General features: G+C 64.8%; 1 protein-coding gene across 1 annotated transcript in view; it reads right to left on the bottom strand.

Moving 5' to 3' along the window:
* Positions 1-8,299, bottom strand: part of MUC5B (mucin 5B, oligomeric mucus/gel-forming) — a 31,423-nt gene extending 23,124 nt beyond the window's left edge. Inside the window, exons 1-15 of the mRNA XM_078059102.1 lie at positions 8,230-8,299; positions 6,068-6,139; positions 5,581-5,628; positions 5,003-5,264; positions 4,770-4,884; positions 4,547-4,637; positions 4,186-4,292; positions 3,128-3,329; positions 2,541-2,666; positions 2,314-2,431; positions 2,078-2,216; positions 1,669-1,779; positions 1,348-1,417; positions 846-983; positions 309-473 (exon numbers count right to left, since the gene is read on the bottom strand). Of these exons, the coding sequence (XP_077915228.1) occupies positions 309-473; positions 846-983; positions 1,348-1,417; positions 1,669-1,779; positions 2,078-2,216; positions 2,314-2,431; positions 2,541-2,666; positions 3,128-3,329; positions 4,186-4,292; positions 4,547-4,637; positions 4,770-4,884; positions 5,003-5,264; positions 5,581-5,628; positions 6,068-6,139; positions 8,230-8,299 (1,834 nt within the window). The remainder of the gene's footprint in view (positions 1-308; positions 474-845; positions 984-1,347; positions 1,418-1,668; positions 1,780-2,077; positions 2,217-2,313; positions 2,432-2,540; positions 2,667-3,127; positions 3,330-4,185; positions 4,293-4,546; positions 4,638-4,769; positions 4,885-5,002; positions 5,265-5,580; positions 5,629-6,067; positions 6,140-8,229) is intronic.
* Positions 8,300-14,326: the final 6,027 nt, after the last annotated feature.

The raw sequence follows: 14,326 nt of genomic DNA, 5'->3' as shown, positions 1-14,326 counted from the left end.
GCTGTCTGCCACCTCACCCTCCTCCCCCACGGCCGCCCGCCCCGGCAGCCTCGGCTCCTGCACCCAGGCCCCCGGGCCCCCACCGCCCCGGGAGAGCTGAGCTGGAATGTGGGGCTGACCCATGATGCTAATGGGACAGCAGGGTGCTCGCCCCAGAGGCAGGCCCCAGGCCCTGCTGCCAGCATTCATGCATGCATCCCGGATATCGGGGTCCCCCAGCCCCACCCACCCCAGGGCCTGGTGAGACGGGAAGCTTCAGCTCCTAGGCCTGGCCCAGGTAAATGGAGGGCTCCCAGGGGTGGGAGTACCGTTCTCCACACTGAGGGAGCAGGGGTCCTCGAAGTTGTTCTTGACGTTGGGGCAGGTGGCCTGGGTCTTCCAGGTGTTGGCGAAGGCGGCGGCCGTGCCCTCCACCACGCCGCTGAGGGTCCGGAAGTCATCGGCCTGGTTCTGGTTAAAGTTCCCGCACAGGCCTGGGGGCCGGGGCCCGGGGATGGAGCATTAGTGGGGCGTCCAGCCTGGCCATCCTGCTGGCCCCGCAGTCCCTCTAGAAACCATCACAAGGAGACCAGCCAGAGAGCTCCATCCCAGGATTTTGGTTCCAGAGCCATCTGCAGATAAGCCCTGGTAAGGGTCAGCCCCTGTGCAAAGCCTGCCCTAGTAAGGACAGCGTGGCTCACTGTCCACCCCCCACCCCAGGTCACCTCCCGGGGGCTGCAAGTCGGATGCGGGGTTCCCTGGGAGCAGCTCCCTCCCAATCCCCACTCCCTGCCAGACTCCAGCGCATGCCGCTTGCTGCTGAGTCCAGGGACCAGCGGCCCCCGAGCCCACCCAGCCGGCCTCACCGCACATCTGTCCGCGGTAGGAGGGCTCCAGCCTGAGGAACAGCTGCATGAGCGGCACCAGCTGCACCTGCAGCTGCAGCCCGAGGCCCGTGTGCACCAGGACAAAGAAGGAGGTGGGCCTGAAGATCGTGATGTTGGCTGCAGGGATGGGGACCAAGTCAGAGCCTGGCCCGACGGAACCCCCTTGCTCCTGGGACAGCCCGGGGGGCGGGGCGGGACCTCTGGGGATGGGCTGGGAGGAGACAGGTGTCTGGTGGGCCCTGGGAGTGGGCAGTGCTGGGAGTGACCGGTCCTGGTCCCCAGGAGGCCGGGCACCGAGCGTGCTCCACACCAGGTCCCCACAGATCGGACCATACCCGCTTGCAGACAGGAAACCAGCCACGGGATATTCCAGAACTGCCCCAGGCCATGAGGAACTAGCAAGGGACCTAGCTGGCTGTGTGCAGGCTCTGGGGGGCAGGCCGCCTCGCCGCAGCCTGGCCCAGCCGTCCCGGGCCCATACCTGCTGACACGGGCAGCTGGGTGTAGATGGAGTTCAGGAACACCCCGCCGTTGGCCTGGATCTGGATGATCTGGGGAGGGGAGGCAGCCAGGTCGGTGGGGGGAGGAGCCCGCCTGCCTCGGGGGCCAGGGAGCGCTCCCCAGGGGCCAGAGCGGGGCGCAAAGCTCTGGCCTCGAGCCTCCAGCTCCGTGGGACGCTTAGGACCGGGGCTGGGGGCTGGGCCGGGGCCGTGGGGTTTAAGGAAGACGGGGGTCCACGTCCTCGGGGCCTGTGTGTCTTGCCAGCTTCCCTGTGTCCACCCCTCCCCCGCTGGAGCCTCACCGTGTCCCCGCCGTTCACGCTGAGTGCCACCGATTTGAGGCAGTTCTCGTTGTCCGTCAGGCCACACTTGCGCAGCTCGGCCAGCACGCTGAAGCTGTTCTCTGCACACGTCTGACAGGGCGAAGCCACCAGCGCGTTGGGGGACAGCCGCTCCCAGCACAGGCAGGGTGGCCCGTTCCCAGCATTGCCGGGTGGGTGCAGACGGACGGCGGCTCACCGTGGCCTGGGGCACCGGCGGCCACCTCCAGGCAGCTTGTCTCAGGGCCTGGGAGCCCCTGGCCCCGTGAGTGTGAGCCTGGGGGCTTCCCTTGGGGGATGGGACCCCAGGAGGAGATCCAGGGGGCCCTGCGCAGGGGCAGCGGGGGCCCGAGAGTGCCGGGCAGGCCCGCAAAGCCCACCGGGGCCGTACCTTGGACAGGACGTAGCTGCAGTCTCCGTGCACGTCGTAGAGCCTCTCGTCGTAGGTGGAGATGTGGGACCCGCCCTGGACAGAGCAGGTGCCAGGGCACGGAAGGTTCTGGCACCGCCACAGCCCCGCGGAGCAGGTGCTGGGAAGGGAGGCCGTGAGCAGCGCGGGCGTGACGTGCACGAGGCAGACCCCACCCCATGCACCCGCCCCCGGGGCCGGGCAGCCGGGAGGCCTACCAGGCGCTGCAGACGGTGGTGAAGGAGGCCCCCGGGGCGTAGGTGTGGCCGCCGTGGGTGCAGGGGCACTGTTCCAGGGGCAGGCAGCCCCTGTGGGTGACGTCATCCAGCACCGTGCCTGGGGACAGCAGGGGCGTCATAAGTGGGCCGGGGCGGGTGTTGGAACCTCAGTGACCGGGGGCAGCCGGGAGGGTGGGGGCCAGTCCCCGAGGGCCAGGAGGACCTGCCTGGGGGGCAGAAGCAGCCGTCCACGCAGTGGTCCTCGCAGAGCTGGGAGCGCTGGGGGTTGGAGCAGGTGTCCGCGCAGGGCGAGCCGCACTCACGGTGCTGCATGTTGAGGGGGCAGGTCTGGGCTGCAGGGGGGAGGACGCACTTGGGCCCCAGGAAGCCGCCCAGGCGTGGGGCGCAAAGGCAGGCCACCTCCGCTCCCAGCCTTCCGTGTGCCATCAGGGGTCCCCCAAAGCCACAGCCGGGCTCAGGGAGCCCCTCGCCTTGGGAGGCTGGGCCCCGCCTGTCCCGGCCCCCAGCTGACTTCTGGTGAGGCGGCAGGTAAGGGAGCCTGGGGTGCAACGCCTCCCGGACAGCCCCCCTGGGCCCGCCTGGCTTCTGGGGTGAGCTCAGCTCCCTGCATCCAGGCCGGGTCCTCCCTCTGAGCCTCCCAGGTCCCCTTTCTGTTCTCCTGGCCACCCTCCCGACTGACTGTCCCGGGCCCCCAGCCAGATGCCGGATGTCCTGCCCAGGGGTCCCTCCCCCATCCCCAGGGACCCGGAGTGGGTGTGGGGCCTGGGGCTGGCCCTGGTCGGGGGCCACTCACGACAGAGGTCCGGGCCCCTCCAGTTCTGGGGCTGTCCCCCCGCGTGGGCGCACTGGCGGGAGTACTCTGCGAAGGTGGCACAAGGGCAGGTGGGGCAGCGACACAGGTCCTGGGTGCAGGCGGCCACATACGCGGCGGGGTCCACCAGCGTGTTGCACTCTGCAAAGGCCCGGCCGAGCAGGGTGCGGTGGCAGATGCCCTCCTAGGGAGCACAGAGGATTGGCACCGTCCACCCTCGGTGCATGTGGGGGGACCCCGGGCCCTGCAGACTTTTCCAGGCCAGGGGACCCCCTTCCTCCCCTTGAGGTTCCTTATCCCTCCATCCGTCTGTCCGTCTGTCCATCTACCCACACATTACCCATCGCCTATCATCCCTCTATCCTCCCATGCATCCGTCCACCCAGCCAGCCGGCCAGCTGGCCACCCTCCCTTCCTCCCCTCAACCACCGTGGACTTGCCACCACTGGGTGCAGAGTTCTGCTTGGCTCTGGGGACTGAGCCATGACTGTGGACTCCACCCGCCCCCCAGGGCTCCAGGACGCACCTGCGCATGGTGTGAGCCCCCAGGAAAGGTGGCCCCCACCCCCAGAGGCCAGTCAGAGAAGGGGGAGGCCCTCAGGCAGCCCCAGCAGAGCCAAAGCCAGCCCGCCGATGAACCCTTCCTCCTTCCCCGGCACCCCTCCCCCTGCCCCCAACCAGCTGGGGGGGCACTGCAGCCCCACATCCTGATTTAAGGCTCATGGATAGATTCTAAAGGTGGGGTCCTCCCAGCTCCCTTGTAGGGCTCCTTCACCTGGGCTCCCAAGTGCCCCACCACGGGCAGGACTGCATATGTGCGGACACGTATTTGCACACACATGTGCATTGCCCACACTCTCAGAACAGGTGTGCGGTCGGGGGAGGTGAGTAGGTGAGAGGGTGTGTCTCCGGAGTGGTGGCCATGTCCTCTGCCACCCGAGGGCTAGGAGACCCTCTCTCCCTGGACACCCCAGGACCCAGCCCAGGAAGCCTGAACCCGCCCTCCTGGCTGTCCCCATGCCCGGGGAGGGGGAGCTCACCCCGTCTGTGCAGTTGCTGGCCGGGGAAGGCGGGGGGTCCTGGCACTGCTCTGTGGGCCCGTCCAGCTTCTGTAGATTCCCGAACTGCAGAGGGGTCAGCCTGGCGTCTGTGGACGGGAGATGCTGGTGTGGGGCGTGCTGAGGGCCCCTGGGGGCAGTGTGGGCCGTGGCTGCCAGGGGGCCCCCTGCCCATGCCCGGGGCACCCGAAATTTATCCTGGGGCGTCACTGGCTTGAGTGTTGTCCAGTGCCCAGGCTGCCCCCTCCCTGCCTCCTCGGGAGCATCCAGCGCCCCTGGGCAGGACCCACAGCTCGGTTTCCGGCCGTTCCCTGACCCCGCCCTGACCCCAGGCGGCACTCACTACGGGAGTAGAACTCTTGGACCGCCGGGAGCCCGTTGAAGTCCCCGCACAGACCGCACGTCTGGTTGGCGTACTTGGGGTCCAGCTCCAGCTGGGGGTGGAGGGGGGGCAGCTCCAGCCTCAGCCGGCCAAGCCCTCAGCCCCGCCACCCCTGCTGCCCTCGCCCCCCGGGGCTGGGAGGCTGTCCCAGACGGGCTGGGAGGGGCGTGGGGGGCGCCCTCACCAGGGCACTGCCCTCGCTGTTCCACATGAAGGTCAGCATCAGCCGGACGGTGACCTTGATGTAGACGCTGCTCTGCTCCACCAGCAGGCCCGCACGGCTGTAGGGCAGCTCCCCCCTGGGGTGGAAAGTTCCGGTCGCCCTGCGGCCAGGGTGTCCAGCAGGGCCCTCCCCCACCGAGCCCCGAGCCGCGAGCCCCCGAGTCCCGGCCCCTCCCCAGCCCGCGCCAGGCGCACCGCTGCCCGTTGATGAGGATGGAGCCGTTGTAGGCCTCCAGCACCAGCCCCTGCGTCTTGAGGACGATGTGGGTGATGGTGGGCCTGGAGCCGGCCCGGCCGCGGCGCAGCTGGACGTTGAAGTCCTCGTAGGCGGCTCCGCAGTGCGCTGAGAAGACGTAGTTGCACAGGCCCGGGAAGCGGAAGACATCGCCGTCGAAGGTCTTGTAGTGGAAGTCGCCCCAGGTGCTGCACACGCGCCCGTTGTGCGCGGGGTTCCGGGCTGTGGGGAGCGCGTGCTGGGACCCCGGCAGATGCCACCAGCCTGCCCAGCCACCCGCCAGCAGCCGTCCCCGGATTTGGGCTGTGGAGCCAGGAGGGCAGCCGCTCGCCCGCCTCGCTGCCCTGAGCCGCCCTGATGCTCCCTGAGAGCCCTGATCCTACACCAGCGTCCAGGGTCAGCCCCCAGGAGAGCTGGCCCCAGGGAAGGCTCCCGGCCGGGACCAAGGCCGTTCAGTCGCCCACAGCGTACCAGCTTTACCCCCCAGATCTGTGAGCCCCCACCCCCACCCCGTCAGCAGTGGGCAGCATCCACTCACAGCTCATGGTGGGCAAGACGGTGATGGGCGGGATGACGGTGCTCCAAGCTGCAGAGGAGGGTGGGTCACACTAGAAATGCGGCCAGGCGGGGGACCCCTCATCCTCCTCCCTGGTTGGGCCCTGGGGCAACAGAGAGGTGCAGGCCGCCCTGACCCAGCCCAGCGAGCCCCAGGACTAGGGCTGCCCCTCCGCGGCCCTCCCCATCTGCCCAACACACACCGCTGCCCTGAGTGTGTGTGCGTGCGCGTGAATGTGGGCGTCTGTGTGAACGCATGTGCGCGGTGTGTGAGTACGTGTGAGCATTTCAGCCTTTCTGCTCTGTGCCTTAGCTTTCCGGGACCCATGCCCCCTGCCGTCCCTTCTTGTGGGCGGGTGGGATCCAGGAGGGTCTCTGTGTGACATGCAGCTGATGTGGAAATCTGATGTCCAGATCCCCGGCCCACTGGGGGCCCAGCCCCTCCTGCCTGCAGAGCTTGGGCCACATACCGACGTCTGCCCTCCGACTGTGCGTGGCAGCCTCTGTGCTGGCCTGGCCGGGCTCCACGCTGCCCTGGGTCTCTGCAGGGAAAGGGGACGGGAGTCCGTGAGAAGCCGGACATTCGCCATCCTTCCTCGGCAGGCTTCAGGGGGGCGGCCCCATGAACACTCGACTTGGTGGAAAGCAAGGCTCCGCCGGGATAGGCCTCTGCAGGGAGCCGCAGCTGCCGGTGGCCTTGCGCTGACCCCCAGCCACCCCATCTACAAATCCAGGGTGGTGCCTCATCTCTCCGGGATGGGGCAGTTGGTGCTGCTGGCTCCGGGCAGGAGAATGGAATCAGGAAAAGGCGTTGGCCCCGTTGACCCTGGCCACCCCAGAAGAGGGTTCGGCCCCATCCCGGGTGTCCCTTGGAGAAGGACAAAGACCGGCTTTGTTGGGGAGAAAGACTCACGCAGTTGGGGAGGCTTCTGGGCGTGACTTAGCAGAAACCCAAGACCAGAGCCAGGTTGGAGTTAGAACCGTCCGTCGTGGCGGCGGGAGGCCTGGGGGCCCAGGTGCTGGGGTGGCTGTGCCCAGGGGCCTGTGCGCCCGCCGCCTCCAGGCAGGGCCTCCTCCGCCAGCCTGACTCCCCCGGTGGCCGGGCCCCCACATGCCCTCGCTGCCGTGGTGGGCGTAGGGAGCCCTCCCAGGCCCCTCTGCCGAGCTCAGGCTGCAGCACCCCCTTCACGGGGCCCTGACCTCCTTCCTGCGGTCTGCCAGGAGTCTCCACGCTCAGCCCAAATCTGAGCTTCCTGGGGAGTGGGAGGTGGGGCCCCGATGTCCCCACGTCCCTGGTGCAACCAGCTCAGCGAGGGGCACGGTGAGGCCTCTATTCCGTTCCACGATCCCAGCGGGGACCTCGCGTATGGAAACCACAGGGACTGGCCCGGCATTAAACTTTCCTTCCGAGGGCCCCAGGTGACTGCCTCTCCCACAGGCGCAGCTGCTCCCGCCGTCCACCCCAACCCCAGAGCTGCAGCCCCTCCCGCGTGAGCCTGGCTAGGGCCCGATGCTGGCCGCACCCCACAGTCAGAAGCCAGAAGCTGTCCCAGTGGCAGTTTGCACCCCACACCGCCTCCCCATCCAGGCCCGGTTTCCACAAGAATTGGCTCAACTCGGGCCCTCCTCAGGCGGGGTCACTCGCCCAGCGAGACCTGGTCTCCATCACCGGGCCCGAGAAATGCCCGCTCCCGACTGTCCCTTCACACCGCGGCTGATAGCAGCCCCCCCCGACGTGGGGTCCTCCTCTCAGACCACCTTCGCCCACCCCAGCGGGATTTGCCCCCCAGAGAGACGCAGGTGGAGGATGAGGAGGCTCGCTGGCGAGACCCACTCGTCAGGAACGTGGTCTGGGGCCGGCATGGAAGATGAGCCTGGAAGAGTTGGGAGGAGTGGGGGCCGGCTGCGCAAACCAGCAGACGGGCACCTGAATCGCACAGCAGGCGGGCGGCCGGGCACCCCCGCTGGGAGTCACTCTGGGGAAGTCCCCCCACCTCCGAGCCCTGCTCAGCCCCCAGGAAAGGCGGCTTGGGGCAGGGGCTCTGGGAGACGACTGATGGAGAGCCGTGGGCCAGTGTCCACCTGCCCAGGCCCCCGAGCCTGGGCGAGGCACCAGGGGGAGGCCTCATGGGAGCAGCACTCAGGGCCGGGACCGGGCGGGGCGGCCTGCAGTGGCCAGGGCTCCAGGCCAGTCCTGCTGGCTGTCACCCAGGCAGCCCCTGCGGCCGTGTCTTTCATGTTGACAGTAGGTGTTAGGGCCAGTGGTGCTTCCCCTAGATGCTAAGTGCACGGGGCGGCCGGGGAGGCGCGGAGGCCCGGGCGGTGGGCTCAGATGGAGCTCCAGTGCTGCTGGATCACCTGTCAGCTGCGCCAACCCTAATCTGAGGAGGAATTTTGGAGCCGCCGTGGGGGCTCCAGGACCGGAGAGACGCCCAGCCTCAGCCCCCACCCCAACACTCTCTCGGCGGTTCTCCCGGGGGACCCGGCTTCTCTGGGTGCAGGCTGAGAGCCTGGGGGCCGCACTGGGGATGCACGGGCAGGGTCCTGCCTGCCGTTCCCAGCAGGAGAACCCCCAGCGAGCGACCTGCTGGGCCCCCTGCTGCAGAGACGGAGCCGGGGTCTTCGTCCTCACCTGTCTTCCGCACCAGGAGCAGGGCCGCGAGGACCCAGGCCAGCACCAGGCACCCGCTTGGGGCACCCATCCTGGAGGCTGGCACGGCGGCGGGCAGGTGGCTGGGAGGGAGTGGGCCCCAGTGCTCGCTCCCTGGGGGCCCTGGGGCTTATATAGCAAGAAGCCTTGGCCCCGCGCCCGGCTCCTGGGCCATGCAGGGCTCCGTCCTTTCCCCTGGGGCAGCCACGTGTGTTTGCTCTCGGGGAGGGGCCGCGGCAGGAAAGACGCCTGGAGGAGGAAGGATTTGCAGCTGTGGGCCCCAGATTCACAGGACCCCTGCCCCCACTCTCCCCCCCTCCCCCGCCCCTCCGCAGCTTCTGAGAATCAGAGGGAGAGGGGCGGCAGCCTGGTGCCCGGAGGGTGGTGCCGGCAGCCCATCCTGGGTGGCAAAGCCCCTGCATGCGGCCGCCCTGGGCCGCCCTGGTCGTGTCTCACTCACTCAGTAGGGAGGTGGTTAGCACGACCCCACGCTCAGCCCGCATGTCGATCCCCTCCCAGGAACCTGGCCAAGGCCTCAGCCATTGGGCAGCCTTGGGCGCAGGCCGGGGGCACTCACCCCTGGTCCCTGGGGCTTCTGCCCAGCTAGGGGGTGGTCAGCCATGTGTGGAGGGCAGGGTACCTGGGCTGCATGGCTTGTGGGGGTCCTGGGAGGAGGCTCCATGCCCAGAGACCTTAGCCATGCTGACCAGTGCCCCTGCGGATCTCTGGGCTCCTCTCTGTCACCAAGTTCAGATTTGAGGGGAAACTGAGACCCTGGGAGTGGACACCCAGGCTGGCCCTTGTCCATCACCTGCCCTGGCCAAGGCAGGACCAGGAGCTCCCAGCATGGTGGGTTTGACCCTCACCTCGCTCCTTAGTTGGCTAGGTGACCCGAGGCCGGGTAACCCAGAGGAAGCTGCAGCTCCTCATGGTCTCTGAGCCACCAGGGTCCTCGGCTGACAGCAGACCATGCAGGGGCCGATGTCTACACGGTGACGTGCTCCTGGGGGCCCCCGGCAGGGCTGACAGGGTCACCTCGGGGGCGTGGGGGTCTCTCAACCCCAGTCCTGCCCTGAGTGCGAGCCACGAAGTCCCAGCTCCCCGGCTGGCATGGCCCGGTTGCAGGGGTCACACGGTAACCTTTTCCGGGTCAGTGACCAGCTCAGCCTCACCAGCTGCCCCCTTCTGACTCACACTCCAGGTGTCTTATTCTCTGGCTCTGGCAAGAACGCTGGGCACCCTCACCCCAGGCTGAGTGTGTCTGCGAGTGGCCCCTGGGGCAGACCCCGGCTGGGAGGCGCGGGACCCCCTCGGGCAGCTTCGCCATTGCGGGCGCACACACCTGGGATGCCCCTGCCTTTGTCTTTCCGAGGATTGATTCACGGAAGTGGAATTGTTGGGGCAACGGGAAAACCATCTCCAAAGCTTCCACGAAGCGTTTCACCGGGCGGTCACACCTCTGCTTGGCTGACGGGCCCTCAGGCCGTGCGGGGTCTGCTGGCTCCTGGCGTCTTTAGAGCAGGGTGCTCCCGCCCGGGAGCCGGCCCCTGCTCCCTGGCATCAGAGCTCCCGCAGACGGGCCTGGCGTGCTGCCCACTTGCGTCCGCGGCCCTGTGAACCTCCAGGCCTCCCTCAGCCTGAGCCTTCGGGGCCTGGCCCCCGCTGCTTCCCTGAGGGCTCCGGTTCTTGGTCCGTGCCCCACTGGGCGCCCGGCCACGCCCAGGCACCTGCCCCGCTGGCCCATCCCTCAGCCCCCTGACTCAGCGAGCACCCCCCAGCCTTCAAAGGGCCCCACCAGTCGCCCCCCAACCCCTGCACATGTGAGCCTTGGACTCGGGACCCGAATGTGAGTTATTCGGGGCTTCAAGTTGGCTGTCTATCCCTTCCCGCCCCCACCTCGGAAGGAGAGCTTCATGCGGGCAGGGGCCTTGCCCACAGTCCACAGCTTGCACACAGTAGGCAGCCAGGGGACCTGGCGCGGCCCCTCCCCGTGAGCACTGTCCTCTGGGCAGAGACGGGTGGAGGGCCCGCAGGGGCACAGCTATTGAGACATCCCGGATGCGGCTTGGGAGCCTGTTTGCTCAGCCAGTTTACCGCTTCACACTTGACGGAGCTGAGGACAGAGATAAAGGGAAGGAAGGAGAGCAGGCTGCCGGGAAGGAGCGGCCTCCTGGAGCTCGGGAGGGCTCCGCCAGGGACTGTGCCAGGAGCCTGTCGCGCCCTGGGTCCACCCCTGTCCTCGCTCAGCCCACAGACCCAGGGGCCCTGCGGAGCCCAGAGGCGGACTGCCCCCACCCCTCAAGGGCTTGCTGGGTGCGCAGGGGTCTTCAGCAACCCCGGGGCCCCTTCTGAGCTCACCCCTCCCTGCATCCCTGCAACCCAGCAGCGTGGACGCGCAGACACGAGGAGGAGGCTCCCAGGATGCACCAGGACTCAGGCCTTTATTGAGCGTGGCCGGTCTGCCCGGATTCACATCGGGCACCGTGGAGGGTGCAGGAGGATTAGGGCGCGGCCCTGGGGGGCACAGGCATGGCTGGCTCTGGGTCTGCTCAGAGCGCGCCCTAGACCGTCACGGGAATGGTGCCTTTCACACCTGCTGCCTTCTGCCCCCCAGACAGCTGATCCTGGCAGCCCTGGTCTATGCCCCGGGGCTCGCGCTCCCCATGGCCAAGGGGCCCAGTGGTGTGACTGCCAGGCTAGCCAGACAGTGCAGGCCGATTGACCCCGGTGGGGAGGGTAGCCAAGGCAAGGAAGCATCCCAGGTGACATGTGGGTGACAGGCCACTTTCTCCTGGCTTTGGGAAAGCAGGGCCTCATTCCTGCCCCTAACCCACTCAGAGTGTTTCCAGCATGACTCAGGGGACCAGCTTGGTCCAGAAGAAACAGGTGGAGGATGCGCTGGGACATCATGGCCCCTGAGGCCCCCAGCTTATCCATCGACAGACATTCCTGAGCACCTCCGCCCCATGCCAGGCATTTGGGATGCAGAGAGGGGTCCTTGACCACCCCGCTGGAGGGGACAAGTCACCCTGGGGTGGTGGTGCGTGAGGCTGTGTTGGGGCCTGGGCCCTGGAGCCACTCCCACTGTGAGAAGGGCCATGCCCATTCCTCCCACCCTGCCCCCCAGGCTCTAAGCATGTAGAGAGCCTCCCACAGGACACCCCATGCCCCAGGTGGAGACCATGAGTCCCCCCAACCTCTTCTACTTTTTTCTGCTCTTCACACAGATCCTTTTCCTTGCCTTTGTCCTCTGTCTCTGCCTCCTTCCTTCCCTCTAGCAAATTCTGAGCCCCAGGGTGGGGCTGCCCTGGGCCCTGGGAATGCAACTTGGACAAGGAGAATGAAGGTCCTGCCGCATGGAGCTCACAATACACAGGGCCATCTGGGGCCACAAGAGGAGCTTTGGAGGGAAGGAGAGAGTGATAGCTCTGTGGGCGGGGGGGGGGGGGGGGGTTTGCAACCTTCACCACGGTCCGTCCGGATCACCTTTAATCTTTCCCCAAAAAGAGACTCCGTCCATTAGAGACTCCTTGGGCCCTGGTGCCCACCCTCCCCTCTCTGTCTCCAGATTAGATGGCCCCGGGGACCATAGGAGCGGGATCATGCAGTGCCTACCCCTCGGGTCTGGCTTATCTGCTCAGCATCATGTCTGTGAGGTGTGGCGGCAGGTGTCAGAATGCCCTCCCTTTCTTAGGCTCAGGGGTATCTCACTGTGTGACTACACGGATCTTGTTTCCCGTGTCATCTGTTGATGGACATGGGGTTGTTTCCAGCTGTTGGCTGCCATGAACACGGGAGTGCGAGTATCTGCCCGAGTCCCTGCTTGCAGTTTTTTGGGGATGGACCCAGGAGTGGACTTGCTGAATCATGTCATAATTCTGTGCTTAACTTTCTAGGGAATTCCACAATAGGGGCAGCATTTTACATTCCCACCAGTAGGGCACCAAGGGCAGGGCTCTGGTGAAGAACGCTCTCCCCTGGGGCGCAGACTGTCGACTTCTTGCAAAACCGACAAGGCGTCAGGGGGCTCTGCGGGGGCTCTTTCCCGACGGCACTGACCCCATCCGTGCGGGCTCCACCCTCATGACCCAGTCACCTCCCAGAGCCCCCATCACCTCTTGGGGTGAGGACTTCAACATACGGATTTGGGGAGGTCATATTCAGACTGCAAGAAGCTTACAGAGTTTAGAGTTTTCTAAACCTAAGACTAAACTCTAAACACTCTAAACAGTGTTTAGAGCTTTCTACACCTAAGACCATGTCATCTGTGACATCCTTTCCAATCCAGGCCGTGGTAACCTTGTATTTCTTTTTCTTGCCTGACTGCTCTGGCCTGAATTTCCAGCACTCTGCTGAATAGGAGTGTTGAGAGTGGGCGTCGTTGTCTTATTCCTCATCTTACAGGAAAAGCTCTCATCTTTCACCGCCGGGGACGACATCAGGGGTGGGCTTGTCATATGTCACTTTTACTATGACAGAGTGTCCTTCTAATCCTGGTTGGTTGGCTGTTTTTATCATGAAAGGGTGTTGAATTCTGGCAGATTCTATTTCTGCCTCCATTGAGACGGCCATGTGCCCCCCCAGTCTATTAATGGGGTGACTGGTTGATTCGTGTGTGCGGAGCTGTTCCTGCGCTCTAGGAGTACGACCCACTTGGTCGTGGTGTATAATTTTCTCATGCGCTTCTGAATTGGTTTGCTGGTATTTTGTTGAGGACTGCCGCACCCGCGTTCACAGTGGTTACAGGTCTGTGTGCGGCTCCGGTGTTGGGGGATCGCTGGCCTCACAGAGCCAGGCAGGAGCGGGTCCGTCCTCTGCAGTGTTTTGGAGGACTTTGGGAAGTTTCGGTGCTGGTTCTTCTCTAAACACGCGGCAGACCACACCCGTGAAGCCTTCTTGTCCCGAGATTTTCTTTGTGGGGAGGGCTGTGACTGCCGATCCCCCTCCACGCTAGCGGCACGTCTGTCTGGTTCGTCGATCTCTTCCAGTTTATCAAACCTGATAAAATTGTTCGCAGGACTCTTTAAGATCACATTTATTTCTGTAAGATCAGTAACAACATCCCTTCCGTTTTTGACTTGGGCGCTGAGTCTTCCCTCTTGTCTCCGTGGCCTGTCAGTTCTTTTTGTCTTTGCAGAGACACAACTTTTGGATTTGCTGGTTCTCTCTGCAGCTTTCTGTCCTCTGTTTTCTTTATCCCTGCTCTGACAGTCACGAGCGCCTTGCTCCCCAGAGCTCCAGGTTCAGTTCTCGCTTCTCTTGCTGCTGCCTTGGGGAGTGCCATGTGGCTGCCGATTTGTGACCCTTCCTCATGTCGGTGCTCACAGCCGAGCATCTCCCCTCAGCACTCCCCTTGCTGAGCCTCCTAGGCTTTGGCATGCCGTGTTTCACTGTTTTCACTGATCTTTAAGTATTCCCTAATCTCTTCTTCACCTGTTGTTGGTTAAGACTGTGTTGTTGAGGGGCGCCTGGGTGGCTCAGTCGGTGAAGCGTCTGCCTTCGGCTCAGGTCATGATCAGGGTCCTGGGATCAAGTCCCCCATCGGGCTCCCTGCTCAGTGGGAAGTCTGCTTCTCCCTCTGTCTCTTTCCCGCCTGCTTGTGCTGTCTCTCTCACTTACTCCCTCAAATAAATAAATAGAATCTTAAAAAAAAAAAATACCATGTTGTTTAATATTCACATATCTGTGAATGTCACACTTTTTCTTTTATTTTTTTTTTAAAGATTTACTTATTTACTTTAAAGAGCGGGAGCAGGGGGAGGAGCAGAGGGAGAGAGACAGAGAATCTCAAATAGACTCCCCGCGGAGCATGGAACCCCAACACGGGGCTCGATCCCAGGACCCAGAGATCATGACCCCAGCCGGAATCAAGAGCTGGACGCTCAAGCAACGGCGACACCCAGGCGCCCCTCACGCTTCTCCTTCTACTGTTGATCTGCAGCTTCATCCCTTTGTAGTCAGGAAAAATGCTTCGTATGATTTTGACATTTTAAAACGTATTAAAACCTGTTTCGGAGCATAACACATAGTTTATCCCAGAGAATGTTCCATGTGCATTTGAGAAACTCGGGTCTTCTGC

Source organism: Halichoerus grypus, chromosome 11 (genome assembly GCF_964656455.1).
Source record: "Halichoerus grypus chromosome 11, mHalGry1.hap1.1, whole genome shotgun sequence".
Classification (NCBI taxonomy): domain Eukaryota; kingdom Metazoa; phylum Chordata; class Mammalia; order Carnivora; family Phocidae; genus Halichoerus; species Halichoerus grypus.
This window is presented reverse-complemented; position numbering and strand designations above follow the sequence as displayed.